Raw genomic sequence first — 13,795 nt, 5'->3', positions numbered from 1 at the left:
TCCTTTGGAGACACATTTTGGCTGTGTCAGATTGGCACAGGGCTCAGGGCTCGGCTATGGTCACTCCTAGGATGACCTGAGCCAGGATGGCACCACTGCCAGAGGCGAAATGTGTGTTTGGTTTGCTCTCTTTGCTTAAGAACAAACCTCCCACTTTCAGGAACCTTTGGTTCCTGCTGTTTGTACACAGAGACTGGCAGTGTGGACACATGCCCTGGGGGCTCTTGGTGCTGGGGCCAGGAGGATTTGGAGGCACCACCACACCGCACATGCCAGGCATGGCTCTGCCCACAGTGGATCCTTGCCGTGGTGGCTTTTCCTGGGCAGCGCTTTTGGCAGCTCCACACGTTGCACCTACTGGCACCCACATCATGAGCAGGGGCTTGTTCTCCAGGGCCACAGGACGTGCTGCAGATGGCTGCGGGCTTGGAGAGCCTTGGCCAGCCCCGAGTTACCCGGAATCAGCCCCTGTCCTTGGGAGCTGTTTGGTGCAATGCACTTGCACAACTGAGACGTGCGCTGTTGCATCACAGCTCAGTTACAAGCTGTTCTGAGGCCTGTGAAGGTACAGGATTGGATCTAAAAATGGAGAGTCTCCCCATATACCACCATCGCACCCATGCCGATGTAAGGGAAACGTGGTTTTGCACGAGGAAGGCCAAGTGGGACAGTAGTTGCACTGCTGGGGAGGCTGACAGGCTGCCCATGATGACAACCTCCTGGCTGGGCCAGCTTCGCTGTGGCACAGGAGGCAGAGCTGAGCTGCTCTGGGCTAAATCCTGATGAGCACAAGTGGCCACGCTGGGTTGTCGTGGCCATCAGACCATGACAAAACCCTGGGATGGAGGAGCTTCTTTGCAGAGACCTGAACATGCTGCTGGCATCCTCCCAGCCTTGCCGCTCTGGCAGGTGTGAGGCTCTGTGCCGGTACGGCACAGCCAGCTATGCCAGGAATGTGCCGAATGTGTTGGGACTTGACTGCGGGAGGTCGGGGCACGGAGCAGACCATGAGTCACTTGGAAGGCTGGCAGCAGCGCAGTAGAGCTCGTGAGCGGAGACACAGCCAGAACTGCCATAACCCCCTAACCCGAAGCCTCCCCCAACCCAGATTCCCGTGGGAAGCGTGCCGGCAGCACTCTGCAGGGTCCCACGGTGGCAGCGGGGACACGCAGTCTGGCAAGGCCGCTGTTAGCAGAGCAACATGCCGTGTCATGCCCCCCTCGCCCTGGGGTGCTGTGTTTATGACTTTATTTTTCATCCGTATGAGTGCACCCATTTGCTAACGCACTCGAGTGAGAGCTGCCTGTGGGAGATCCGACAGCGGAAAATTGCTAATTTAGACGAAACCAATCAAGAGCCTCTGCAGGGAACGGCACATCCTGCCGTGGCTGATTGAGCCCAGGCTGGGCTCACCCCACTCCCTCTCCCGGTAGGCTTGGAGGTGAGTGGGAATAGCAGTACCCGGCTCTGCAGAACCTGGAGACACAGTGCTGGGAAGATGGGGATGCTTCATTTTGGCCTCCTGTACCACAGCATTCCTGCTCCCTGTGCCTTCCAGGTGCTCCAAACTGGGGGTGTTGGCAAGGTGCTCTTGGCTCCATGTCCTGCGTGAGTGTGGGGAATGGGTAACTCAAGAGCTGTGCCCATACCCAAAGGGGCCACGTACATGAGCATGGGGAGGTGAGCACTGCTGCCGAGGGGTCTCATCAACTGCTGCATCTGCGCTTATTTGCAGCTCACTCCTGTCTGTGGCATTTTTTAGCCATTTGATAGTCTTCTATCATGATTAAAACCATCCCCGCAGCAGCCCTCTGCTTCCCAGCCTGCGCGGGGTGGTGCTGTGCAGATGTTTGTCCAAAGCTATTTATGAGCACTCGCAGCCCGGACGCCCCCGGGGCTGCAGCTGGGGCTGGAGAAGGCGAAATCCACTGCGCTTCAGTGTCCGATAGCCAGAGCTGGGCTGCGGTACCAGCGGTGTGTCACGGACTGTGAGTACCTCCAGACCCATGGAGATGGGACAGGGATGAGGATGAGAACTGAGCCCCTTCTGTGCCTCTCTGTGTTTGCAGAGGGATGAGGAATTTGCCCTGGGCTGGCCAAGCCAATGGGATGCTCCTGGGGTAGCAGAGGCTGGTGATGCCCACTGGGCTTGGGACCAGGAGGGGTTATGGGTTTGCTCCCCAGGTGCCATTGTGCTCTGGGGCTGTGCATGGGCAGAGCAGGGCTCTGCCAGCTCCTGGCTATGTTGCGGCTGGAGGTTAATCATTCAACCCGTTTGCAGGCTGGGTAACAGCCAATGGTGTGTGTGTGGGGGGTGATGGGGACATCTGTCCATCCACTTCTCAGACCTCAGAGCAGGAACAGCCCCCGTGCCCCCTCTCCTAGGGGTGCCTGTAGTGGTGATCCAGACAGCCCCATGGGTGACCCTGGCACCAGGGTGCTGGCAGCATTGTGTTCCAGCTGAGTGGCAGCCTCGGGAGCCGAGCTGGCCCCCGGCACAGCCAAGGGAGCCAAAAGCTGCAGCTGGGTTGTAAACACGCTTGGATAAAGTTACAGCCATTGATGTTCCTTGGAAAAGCTCTGGGAGGGAGAGCTGCGAGACCGCTGAGCTGGGAGATCCTGTCCTGCCCTCATTCCCGCAGTGAGGAGGGGATGGATATGCCTCCTGCCCGCCAGGAGGAAGCAGCCTCCGGCCCTGCTGTGGTGCCCCACTCCTCAGGAGCCAGAGGGCTGTGGGGCTTAGCTGCCCGCTGCCCTAGAGATGGGGGAGATGGAGCTTCCTGATGGCTGAATGTGGAGGCAGGGTGCAGCCCTTGGGGCTGTGTGGGGACACGCAGGACATGCTCATGCTGCTGAGGGAGAGGTTTGGGGCGCATACAGGAATGGCCATGGGTCCGTGTGGGGTGCTGAGCTGCTTGGAAATGCTTTTGCCTCCCCAGCAGGTTGGGCTGCAGTGACCTGTGGTGCTGTTAAAACGGCTTTCAGTGTGAGCAAAGCACACCTTGCCATGCTCATCCCGCCGCGGCACGGTGCTGAGGGGGTTAAGGCTGCCAGCAGCTGCGGTGGCTGTTAATGATTGATACCAATGATGGCCTTCGTTGGCTTGGAAGGAAATCATTTATCCTGACCAGGAGAAAGCCACCGGCTTGGCAAGCAGTGTGGATGGCGGGGATGCACGGTAGCACTGGTGAGTGCGTGCGCGTGTGCGTGCGTGCAGCGTCGGCACGGAGCCAGCCTGGACATGGCACATGTGGGCCATTGTCTGTGGCCAGGGTTGGCCGAGGGCACTGGGACACCCAAGAGCAGCCGGCACGGTGATTGGCACAGCTGGAAGTTGGGCAGGCGTGGTTCATGGCAGGGAAGGCACCATGGCACCTGGTGCTGTCAGGGTGCTCGTGTGATTAGCGTGTGCGATGGGTTAAGCAGGTGCTGAGGATTTGTCCCAGCAGGATTTCCCCATTGCCGTAATCCCTACTCCTGACCTGACCTGCCTGAGGAGGGGTTGGGGCTGGGTTTGTTTTGATGCCTGGTATGGAGATTGCTTAGGACAGGTATTTCTGCCTGCTGGAAGTGGTTTCCTAAAGAGCTTAGCGAGAGGTTTAAACTCTTCAGGTCTGGGTCTGCCTTGCGGCTCGGAGACTGTGTTAGTGGATCACCTTGGCAGAGGCTTCTCGGCTGCCCAGACACCTCCACACTCCCCCTCTGTATTGTGGAGGCAGCACCAAGCCCAGCCACGAGCCGTGGTCCTGCTGTGCTGTTCCCCTGTGGCCCCAGCATGTGGCCAAGGGAGGGGGAAGGTCTGCAGTCCCTCAGCAGCTCCAGGTTTGTGCAAGTCTGCAAAGTGTGTGGGGAGAGGCTGAAGAATGGCATCTTGCTCTGAGAAATGCCATTGACATCTCACCCATGCTGGTGCCCCATACCTCTCGGTGTCTGCCATGGTCTGGCTCACTGCGCAGCAGCCTCCCACCCTGGTGCCTTGTCTCTGTGCCCCGCACTCTGCATTTGCATCTGTCCGTCAGCGATTTCATCCCCAGTGGTCCCTTGGGGGCTCTGCTCCTGGCTTCCGGGCCATTCCACAGCCAGGGAGGGATGCTTGGCCAGTGATGCTGCAGGAGAGCTGCAAGCTGTCCCTGTCCCACATGGGCACAGTGGCTTGGGGAGCCTCGTGATCCCATACACATGGAACATGGGCTTTGTCGCCCAGGAAGGGATGATGGACCGATGTGATTAAAGCAGGGCCACACACTCAGCACTGCCAGGGCATGGACTATGTGTGACCTCCTCTGCCCCAGGTCCTGGCTCACCCTGTCACACACTGTGACACTCCCCAAATACCCCCCAAGCGTATGGGACGCTGCTGTGTGTGCCCTGAACTCTCCGTGTCCTGCAGCGGCGCGTTTTGGCCAGGCCACCCCTGTGGGCCATGCCTGTGATGGAGCCGGGGTTGCCTGGGAGATAAAACACAAACTCTGGGAGCTTTTTGTGCTTTTTTCCAACCCCAGCTGGAGCGGGGGACTCGCCCTCCCTGCGCCAGCGATGCTGACCGCCAGCAGCTGCTTTGTTCTCTGGAAATCCCCTGGCTTCCCCCTTCTCCTGCTCTTCTGTGCCGAGGACAGCGGGGGCTTCTCCTGCTTTCCAACCCAACGGTCTCTGGCCATCCAGGATGTCCTTGCTTGGAGCCATTGCTGTGCCAGCCTGGCTGCATGTCAGTGGTGACGTCTGTGGTTTGTGGTTGCACGGGAGCTGCCGTCCGCCCTTGCCGAGGACTTTGCCCTGGCTCAGCAAGCCCTGCTGCTTCCCAACCGGATCTAGCTCAGGCTTTTCTACCTTTTCTTCCTCCCATGGCAAGCGTCAAGTGGGTGCTAAAGCCTGGCCTGGCTGCGGTGCTTGCTAGAACCCTCCCAAGGTTCTTGGGGCAAAGCTCTCCAGGTGGAGGCTCCAAGCTCTGGGGAGGCTCTTGGTGGTGGGTGGTGAGCTGTGCGCTCCCTGCCTGGGTGCCGTGGTTGCAGCTGACGTGCGGTTTGTCACAGGGCTGAGGTGGCTGAAGGGATGGCTGAAGGGATGGGACCAGCACCCTCCCTCCGGGGGCTGCGTTGTGGCAGCACCTGTCACAGAGAAGAGGCAAAATAACCCCAAGAAGCAGCTGCACTGGAAGGTGAACACGGCAGAACCGAGCCCGCGGGCACTGTGGTTGGGTATGCGGGTGCTGCTTGGCCACATCTCTGTGCTGGCACCGATCCAGAAGGAGGAGGCTGTCCGTGTGCGGGAGCCTGGTTTCATTAGCACGGAGAGCTGTGCTGCCTCCTGGCCCCCAGCCCTGATGGACGGCGTGCCGGAAACGCTTGCTCAGCTGGATGGCGGGGCCAGGGTTGGGACGCGGATGGAGGAGAACCGGCTGCTGGGCCCTGCTGTGCCGCAGGAGCTGGCCAGGCAGCTGCACCGCGGAGATGGGCCAGAGGGAAACCTCAGCATGTGGCTCTGCACTGAGGTCTGATTTTCGAATGCCCATCAGCTGCTTTCTTCCCGAAAGCCGATCTTGCTGCAGATCCAGCCAGCGCTGGGATTCCTAGGGCTGCTGGTTGGCTCTGATGAGCCTGTGGCAGTACCCAGCCAGGCACAAGGGGGTTTCTTGCAGCTCTCCATCCCACCTTCACATCCATCTCCTCTTCCCCTGCAACCTTTTCTCCTTTTGCTGCCCTCTCTCAAGGCTGGCATGTATTCTAAGTCCAGGGCAATCTGGAAATGCCAAGCAGCATTTCCCACCAGGCTGTGTCCCAGGCTTTTAGCCAGGGCCAGGGCTGGCACAGAATGCTGCCCGGTCAGCTCAGCCCTGCCGAGGGTGTGGGGAATGCACAAGGCTTTGATTTTTTTCCTGCTGGAGTCACCGAATGGGGGCTGAAGGAGTGATGGAGCAGCCTGGGCCTCTCTTGGAGCTGAAGGCAGCCCTGCATGGAGATGCTGGAGCAGCCGAGCTGCTGGCACTCGTCCCCCAGCTGCAGCAACTTCACCAGACCTGCTCGCGCTGCGCCTGCAAAATTTAATTTCATTTTTTGTGGGTTTTTTTGCTCTCCAGCCCACACTGCGCTGGCCTCATGGGGCAGAGCCGAGCCCCCTGCACCCCCTGCGCCGAGCAGGATGGCCCTGGGGGTGTGGAGGGTCTGGTTTATTAGCATGTTATAATGTGTTTGCTCCTGCCTTGGGCTCTCCTTAGAAGCCGGGACTTGCCATTTGCTCATCTGAGGGTGGATTTTCTCTGCCTGGCCCCTTGCAGGACTGTGGGTGATGGGGTGACTCCGCACCCCTTCCTGTGGATGCTGAACGTTGCAGTTAACTGGAAGAACACGGTTTCCAAGGGCTCCGGTTGGAAGAGAGGGATGTGGCTCAGGAGAAGGGGGAGAGGTGAAGAATGGGCTAGAAAAACAGGGGAAGGAGGCCAACGCGCAGGGTGTGTTTGGCCGGTGGCCACGCAAGCCCCTTGCTTGGGAGCTGCCTGGATGTTTGCCTCGAGAACATGGGTAAAACCTCCAGATGAAGGGTTTTCATTATGGCTTCGGAGCGGCAGGCTGCCTGCCTCTGCCTCCTCTGGCTGCTGCCTGCTGTGGTGCTGGGGTGGCAGAGCCCAGCCGCTGCGATGGCAACCCGTCCAACTCTCCCCATGGGGCAAGGATGTTGGGGTGGTGAGATGCCTGTCTGAGCTGAAACTCATGCTGGGGAGAGGGAGGACAAGGCAGTTGGATCCCCTGGGAGCTGACAGGGCAACGCCAGGAGTTGCCTTTCCCACTCTTACCATACCATCCTCCTAGGCTGCCACCCCAAAAGGGGCCACAGCTTCGGCTGGCAGCTCTCCTTCTTCCACAGCAGCCTCACCACTGGGTGAGCATCACCTTTAGCACACGGTGGAGGGCTGGCACGCACCTATGGGCCGTTGGGGGACCTTGACCCCCGGCTGCTGTGCTGCGGAGAGCAATGGTGTTAGAGAAGCGAGTGAGTAGCTGCTGAGGGGACATGGGGACAGCCAGCACTGGTGGGTTTGTGAGCGGCATGGATGCAGGCGTGAGCAGCAGCACTGGCATGCAGGTTACTTTGTGCATGTGTGGCTGGCAAGAGAGCAAGGAGATCAGCAGTGGCACCTCCTCCATGCCCAGAGGGCAGGGTGCCCTCGAGGAGTGGATTTAGGTGGTTGGGTGAGATAATGCTGCTGTGTTGGTGCATCCTTTGCCTGTGCTAGAGATGTGGTTCTCACCTTTCAAGGCAGGTTCAGATCAGATATCAGGAAAAATTTCTTCATCAAAAGGATTCTTGGGCACTGGCCGAGGCTGCCCAGGGAGGTGGCGGAGTCCCTATTGCTGGAGGGGTTAAAAAGACAGGTGGATGAAGTGCTTAGGGATATGGTTCAATAGTGGACAGGTATGGTTGGACTCGATGATCTCAAAGGACTCTTCTAACCAAGCGATTCTATGATTCTGTGATCCCTGGCTGCTCCCCACCAGCCTCCTGACAGGGACCGTTTGTGCCAGCCAAGCAGCAGGAGCATCCCTGAGCCAGGCACTGACCCGGCTCGCTGCAGGCTGGGCGACTGGCAGAGCTGTAACTTCAGGGCACTGGTTTTGGGGAGGAGCCGCTGGATGATGCAATGGCTGGGAGAGACTGGGTTGAGCAGCAGCCACAGGCTGGCCGGGCTGTGGTGTCCTGAGGTGGTCCCAGGGTGCTGGCGGAGCAGGGATGCGGCGTGATAGAGGCCAGCTGGCTTTCTGTGCTCTGTTTCCTTCTTTGGAGATTTCTGCTGCCTTCCCCCCCCCCCCCTTCCCCCAAGGCATTATCATAACACTCCTGATGTGTTTGCATTCTCTTTCCAAAGTGGTGTGCCCAGGGTGAGTCCCCCCAAATCCTGCTCCCAGGGCTCCCCACTCTCTACCTGCTGAGGTTTGAAGGCCTCCCCGGACTCTTGGGGGTACTGGATGCCCTGCAGGGTCATCTCCCCACTCTTGCAGCCTCTGGGATGTTTGCTGGTCGGTGCTTCTGCCAATCCTTGGGATTTTCTCTTGGCATGACCTGAGGAAGGGATGGCAGAGCGGGGGGGGGGTGGGGGGCAGGGATGCTTTGGGGACAGAAGCAGGGGGAAGGGATGGAAGCAGGGAATCCAGGGCAGTGGCAGAGCTCATCTCAGCACCACTGCCTCCCTCGCCGCAATACCTGCCGCCTTCGCAGACAGCAGCCCCTTGCACGCCGCTGCCCTGCTGGGACTGGGGGGCCCCAGCAGCACCCCATCTTGCCCCTCTCGCCCTTTGCCTGCTGCCAGCACTGCACCTGTGCTGGGGGAGGCGGCGGCGAATGCAGCGCTGCCCTTCGCCTCTCCTCTGCGCGGGGACACGAGCAGGAGCTGTTTTGTCACCGTCGCTTGCCGGCTGGCTGCCGCACACCGGAGCTCGCCAACCCCAGCTGCACTGGAGCCCATAGCAGCTCCGTCACTGCTGTTACCAGGAACGCCAATGCCACTGGCGCAGGGTTTGGGGGACTGGGATACCTGGGAGAGGACAGCAAGACTCTTCACCTGCTGCCAGCATCCCCCTACCCGTGTGGGGCTGCTGGCCCCATGGCACGTGCCGTCGCCCCTTAGCAATGCTAAGTCAGGCCATGGTGGGAGCCGGGATCACGCACTGAGCTGGGAGGGAACCTGGCATCATGCTGAAGTTTCGGGCAGACCGACGGGTGAGGTAGGACCTTGGCAGGGGTGGGGGGGGCTGCGGGCAGGCGGTGGCAGGGGACCCTCAGCCCGGGCAGTGGCTGCTGCATTGCAGTGCTTGAGAGGCGAGGTGAACTGGAGCTGCTGGAGCAGGGTCAGCCAAGGGAGATGCTGCCGGGGAGGAGAGGAGGGTTGTTTAAAGAGGTTCCCCGGCCATTCCTGGAGTCTTGCTGGGTCTTGGTGTCAGGGGAAGCACCAAGGTGGGTGTAAGTAGGAGCCCTGGGGGCTGCAAAGCAGGGTAGGTGTCCGGAGCTTGGTGGTGGGAGAGCCCCTCCTGCAGGAAGAGAGAGATGCTGTGGTGCAGAGTTGCAAGGAGGATTGGGTGGACATCCCCAGTTGGGGTTCAGGCATGCTGGTGGGTCCCAGCAGCCCCCACTCACCAGGACTGGCAAGATTAGGGTATTGCTCACTTGGTGTTTGCACCTTCCCTGCATGTCAGCATCACAAGGGGTTTGGGGACCTGCCCTGGTACTGCTGCTTTGTTCTTCTCCAAAATCACCTGCTGAGGGCAAATGGTCTGAGAGCAGCTCCAGCCCCGGTGGCAGAACCCTCTTTGCTTCTGTCGGTGTGTGGGCCGGGCAGGCTGTCTCCACAGCTATCTTATGTCAGTTGTGGCACAGCAGAGGGGGGGTGGGAAGTAAGCTGTGAGGTGCAAACACATCGCCTAGGTTTTTAAGGTGACCCTGAGCGAGGGAGAGGGCTGGTGGAGAGGAGCAGATCCGTGGCAGGGGGCAGGATGAGACCTACAAGGGAGAGGCAGGGCGTTTTGGGTAGAAAGTGGTTAATATCTCCAGAGCCTGGCTGGAGCCTATGTTTGGGGTGAAGCGTATGTGCATGGGATGGTCTTGGCAGCTGCATTTTCTTGCTCAAACTTCCCCTGTTTTGCTGACACAATAAAGTTCAGGAGCATTCTGGGTTGTTGGTGTGTTGGCTTTGCAGGCAGCTGAGGGCACCCATGTCCTGGTGCCTTTGGGAAAGAGGGGAACGGGGTATGATGCAAACTTCCCAGGATGGAGCCCTGGACCTGTGGGTGCTCCTTTCATCCTGACCCAGCTCCAGCAGCACGGGCCCCTGGGAAGTAGCGTGTGAGCATGTTCCTTGCTGGAGCAGCAAGGTGTTGGGTCACCTGGTGATACCAGCTCTGCAGGACCGGGCAGGGACATGGTAAATGCTGCCAGCTGAGCCTGGCAGGAGCCCTGCCTCATTCCTCCCGGTGCTGCCACAGAGCTCTGCCAGCAGCAGCCGCTTTGGCTGCACCCCAGCATCACCAAAGCTGTGCTAGGGCTGAGCTGAGTGTGCTGGTGAGTCCTGGGCTGACAGTGAGTGTGGTGCACAGCCCTGCGTGCTGGGTGACCCCGTTCTTGAGACGTTTTGGCAAACGGCTCTAAAAACAGCAAGCCAAGTGGGAGGATCCGATGTTGGGAATGTCGCTGCAGACACAGCCTAGGATGGGCCATTGCTGCCGCCGCTTCTGCAGCAACTTCTTCTGAGTGAGGGTTATGGTGACGTCTGGGATGCGTTGGCAGAAGTAACAAGGGCTTGGCCACCAGGGAACTCATTGCGGCTCCCAGAGAGACCTCATTTCAGCTTCCCACTGCCTGGGAAATGCTGGTGAAATGTACTGAGCGGGTGTGAAGTGTGGAGTTGATGGTGACACAAGGTGGGGGGGTGGGCTCGCTTGGCATGGGGTGCAGGGAACCGATGCCAGTGCAGGTGTGGGACAGCGAAGCCTCAAGCTTAGACCAGTGAGGGGCTAAAGGTAAAGGGTTTCTGGAGGGAGGTGGGGACAGGAGACACTAACCACTGTCCTGGTGCTGTCTCATGCAGCCACAATGAAAGGCGGAACACGTTCCTGCACCCAGTGACGGGACAGATCCCTGAGGCCAACTCAAGACTCGACGTGCCAAAGTAGGTTTGCTCCCAGCTCCTGTGGTTTTGGGGCTTAGGAGTGGGCTGTGCTGGGGGACCAAGGTGGGCTGGGGTTGGGAGCACCAGTGCCAGGGGTGAGGATGCCTGGGACAGCTTCTGGGGGGTGGATTAATGCAGCTCTGCTGACTCAGCTCTCCTGTGCCACAGACTGACCTTGGACATGTCAAGCAAAACGGGTGGCAAGCGGCCAGCGACCATCACCAGCGAGGCCCCCAACCACACCATGGTGTCAGAGGTGCCCCTGGAGCGCCCTGGAGGCCGGGTGGGTGCCCGGAGCAATGTGGTACGGCAAGTGGCATTGGAGATGAGGGGCTGGAGGTCCTCACAGGGACTGAGTGGCTCTTTTCCCCCTCTGCAGGCTCCACGCCCCTCCCGTAAGGGCATCGCCTTTGGGAAGCGCTCCAATTCCATGAAGAGGAACCCCAATGCTACTGTGACCAAAAGTGGCTGGCTCTACAAGCAGGTAAAGGAGCTAGGGCTGTGCCGGGTGTCTGCCAGGGTTGTGCCATCCCCTTATAGCCTCCTGGCCCAGGTGGGTGCTGCTCTCACTGCCCTTCTCTCGCAGGCCAGCTCGGGTGTGAAGCAATGGAACAAGCGCTGGTTTGTGCTGGTGGATCGCTGCCTCTTCTACTACAAAGGTATGGCCACCAGCACCCACTCTGGTTGCCCCTTGTGGCTCTTCCCCATTGCCAGGACCTGGTGGCCACCAGCCAAGTGGCTCCATGCAAACCTGGGCTGTCACCAGGCTCAGAGCAGTTTCTTCCTGCATGGGCAAGGGGTTTGGAGGTGACAGCCCACCAGGGAGTGGTTGCCATGCACAGCACCCCTTTGCGCTGGCATTTGCCATGCCAGGGACCCAAGGGGTTAATGCAGGCGCCTTCCTTGGCAGTGCTGGGCTCAGTCCTGGCAGTGGAGCCCAGGGCGGGCATGAATAATTGAGCAGGCTGTTGTGCGAGCCAGCTGCACAGAGCTGCCGGGGAGCAACAGGCAGGCAGCAGTTTCCCACAGGTGTTTTGCTCACGGAAGGGAGCAATGGGTCCGTGTCCCCACTGCAGCTCCTGGGGCTTTACTGGGAGGCAGCCAGGGCTCTCAGCCTCTGTGTGTGTAATCCCTGTGTTTCTTCACCAGACGAGAAGGAGGAGAGCATCCTGGGCAGCATCCCCCTCCTCAGCTTCCGCGTGGCGGCCGTGCAACCCTCCGACAACATCAGCAGGAAGCACACGTTCAAGGTCAGTGCATGGTTTTGCTGGGGACAGAGCACTGGGATGGCGCTGGGGTGGTTGCCATGCTTGCAGGGTCCCTGCTGCTCCCTCTTCTTGCTTTCTTGGTGATGGGGCGTGGAGCAAGCTGAGGAGAGGGGTGACTGCAGTAACCCCCTGGGATGCCCTGTGCACTTTATGGGTGTGCCCTCTGCTTGGGAAACTGAGGCACACGTAAGGCAGAGCAGCATTTCCAAGAGCATCACTGCCTCCAAGCCCTGCTTTTTGGGGTGCGCTGCTGCTCCCCAGCCCGGGGGGGTGCCAGATACGGAGTGAGCAGCAGCGCAGCCCTCACTGGCGGTGCTCTCAGCCCATTTCTTGCCCTTGTTTCCCATCGGCATTGCTGCTCCCAGCCAGCTTGTCCCTGCCAGCTGCTGCAGTGCTTCTCAGCAGCCTTCTTGGAGCCCTAGAGAGGTGGTTCCAGCTCCAGGTTTTTTTCAGCCTAGAAAGGAAAGGGAAACATAACTGCAAGGAGGTAGCTCATAATGCGTTGCTGCTCGTCAGCATGCGCTGCTGTATGTTGGAGAGGAGAACAGCAGAGGGTGGCTGCTGCAGCAGGGGCTCTCCCATGCCTGCCCCCACCAGCAGACTGTCTCAGAGCAGGGTCTGAGCTTCCCTGGTACTGCACGGCACTCATCTATGTCACCATGCACCTTTGCCACCACGGTGCACCTTCATCTGCACAAATGCTTGTGGTCCTGGGTTTTGTTAGCACTCGCTTGTTAGCGGGCTGTGCTCAGCTCTGGACTCCTCAGCACAGGAAGGAAATGGAGCTGTTGGAGCGAGTCCGGAGGAAGCCACAGAGATGATCTGAGGGCTAAAGCACCTCTACTATGAGGACAGGCTGAGAAAGTTGAGCTTGTTCAGCCTGGAGGAGGGAGGGCTCTAGGGAGGCCTTAGAGCAGCTTCCAGGACAGAAAGGGGCTACAGGAAAGCTGAGGAGGGGCTCCTGATCAGGGAGTGCAGGGATGGGACGAGGGGAACAGTTTTCAGCTGCAAGAGGGGAGATTGAGATGAGATCTTGGGGAGAAATGTTCTCCTGTGAGGGGGGAGGAGGCCCTGGCCCAGGGTGCCCAGAGCAGCGGTGGCTGCCCCATCCCTGGAGGTGTTCAAGGCCAGGTTGGATGGGGCTTGGAACCCCTGATCCAGTGGGAGGTGTCCCTGCCCATGGCAGGAGGAGTGGAACTGGATAGGCTTAAAGTTCCTTCCAACCCAAACCCTTCCATGATTCTGTAACCAATGCATGGCCTGGCTCACACTTGTGCAAAAACCCAATGTGCACCATTGTGCCCACGAGTGTGGCCGCAGCCGGTGCCCGAGGTCCCCACAGGGTGCTGTGGAGTTTTCCCAATCTAAGGGATGGCTTTTTGTAGCTGCCACCCTTAAACCTGCATTTAATCTGCAGCTGAGCACCGTTTAGGGGCAAGTGCTGGCAAGTGGCAGTGTGGGCTGTGCTGACACTGGCAGCCAGCGAGGTGTCTTCTTCAGGTGAGAGCAGAGAAGTGGCCTGGGGAGTGTTGAAATGTCACTTGTGGGGAAAGAGCCTTGCAAAGCCGCTCATGAACTGAGCTCTGCAGGTGGACATATAGCTGCCTTTCCATCTGCACACCAGGATTTTGGGGGATGCTTTTGTTCAGAGAAGGGTAGAGAGGGTCCCAATGGTTGGGAGAGGTCTGTGCCGCAGTGCCCATGCTCCTGCCATACTCTGGTTTGATGCTTGTCTGTGTTTCCTCCTCTCTCCGCGGGCGAGGATCCCCGGATAGGAGGTCTCTCCATGCCCGTCCACCACGCCAGCACCCAGACACCGCTAGGTAGTATCTTCTTGTGTTTCTGATGCATGCAGGAGGGTGAGGGACCCGCAGGC

At 59.4% G+C, this 13,795-nt stretch overlaps 1 protein-coding gene across 21 annotated transcripts in view; it reads left to right on the top strand.

Moving 5' to 3' along the window:
- The window catches only part of PLEKHA6 (pleckstrin homology domain containing A6), a 50,647-nt gene that overhangs the window by 19,986 nt on the left and 16,866 nt on the right, over positions 1–13,795 (top strand). For 9 of the 21 annotated variants that reach the window (XM_054087251.1, XM_054087252.1, XM_054087241.1 and 6 more), the window contains 5 exons: positions 10,571–10,651; positions 10,820–10,955; positions 11,031–11,135; positions 11,238–11,310; positions 11,801–11,901. In XM_054087251.1, the coding sequence (XP_053943226.1) occupies positions 10,833–10,955; positions 11,031–11,135; positions 11,238–11,310; positions 11,801–11,901 (402 nt within the window). In that variant the 5' untranslated portion in view covers positions 10,571–10,651; positions 10,820–10,832. The other 12 variants (XM_054087239.1, XM_054087257.1, XM_054087244.1 and 9 more) reach the window with 6 other exon arrangements.

This window comes from Cuculus canorus, chromosome 24, assembly GCF_017976375.1.
Source record: "Cuculus canorus isolate bCucCan1 chromosome 24, bCucCan1.pri, whole genome shotgun sequence".
NCBI lineage: Eukaryota > Metazoa > Chordata > Aves > Cuculiformes > Cuculidae > Cuculus > Cuculus canorus.
This window is presented reverse-complemented; position numbering and strand designations above follow the sequence as displayed.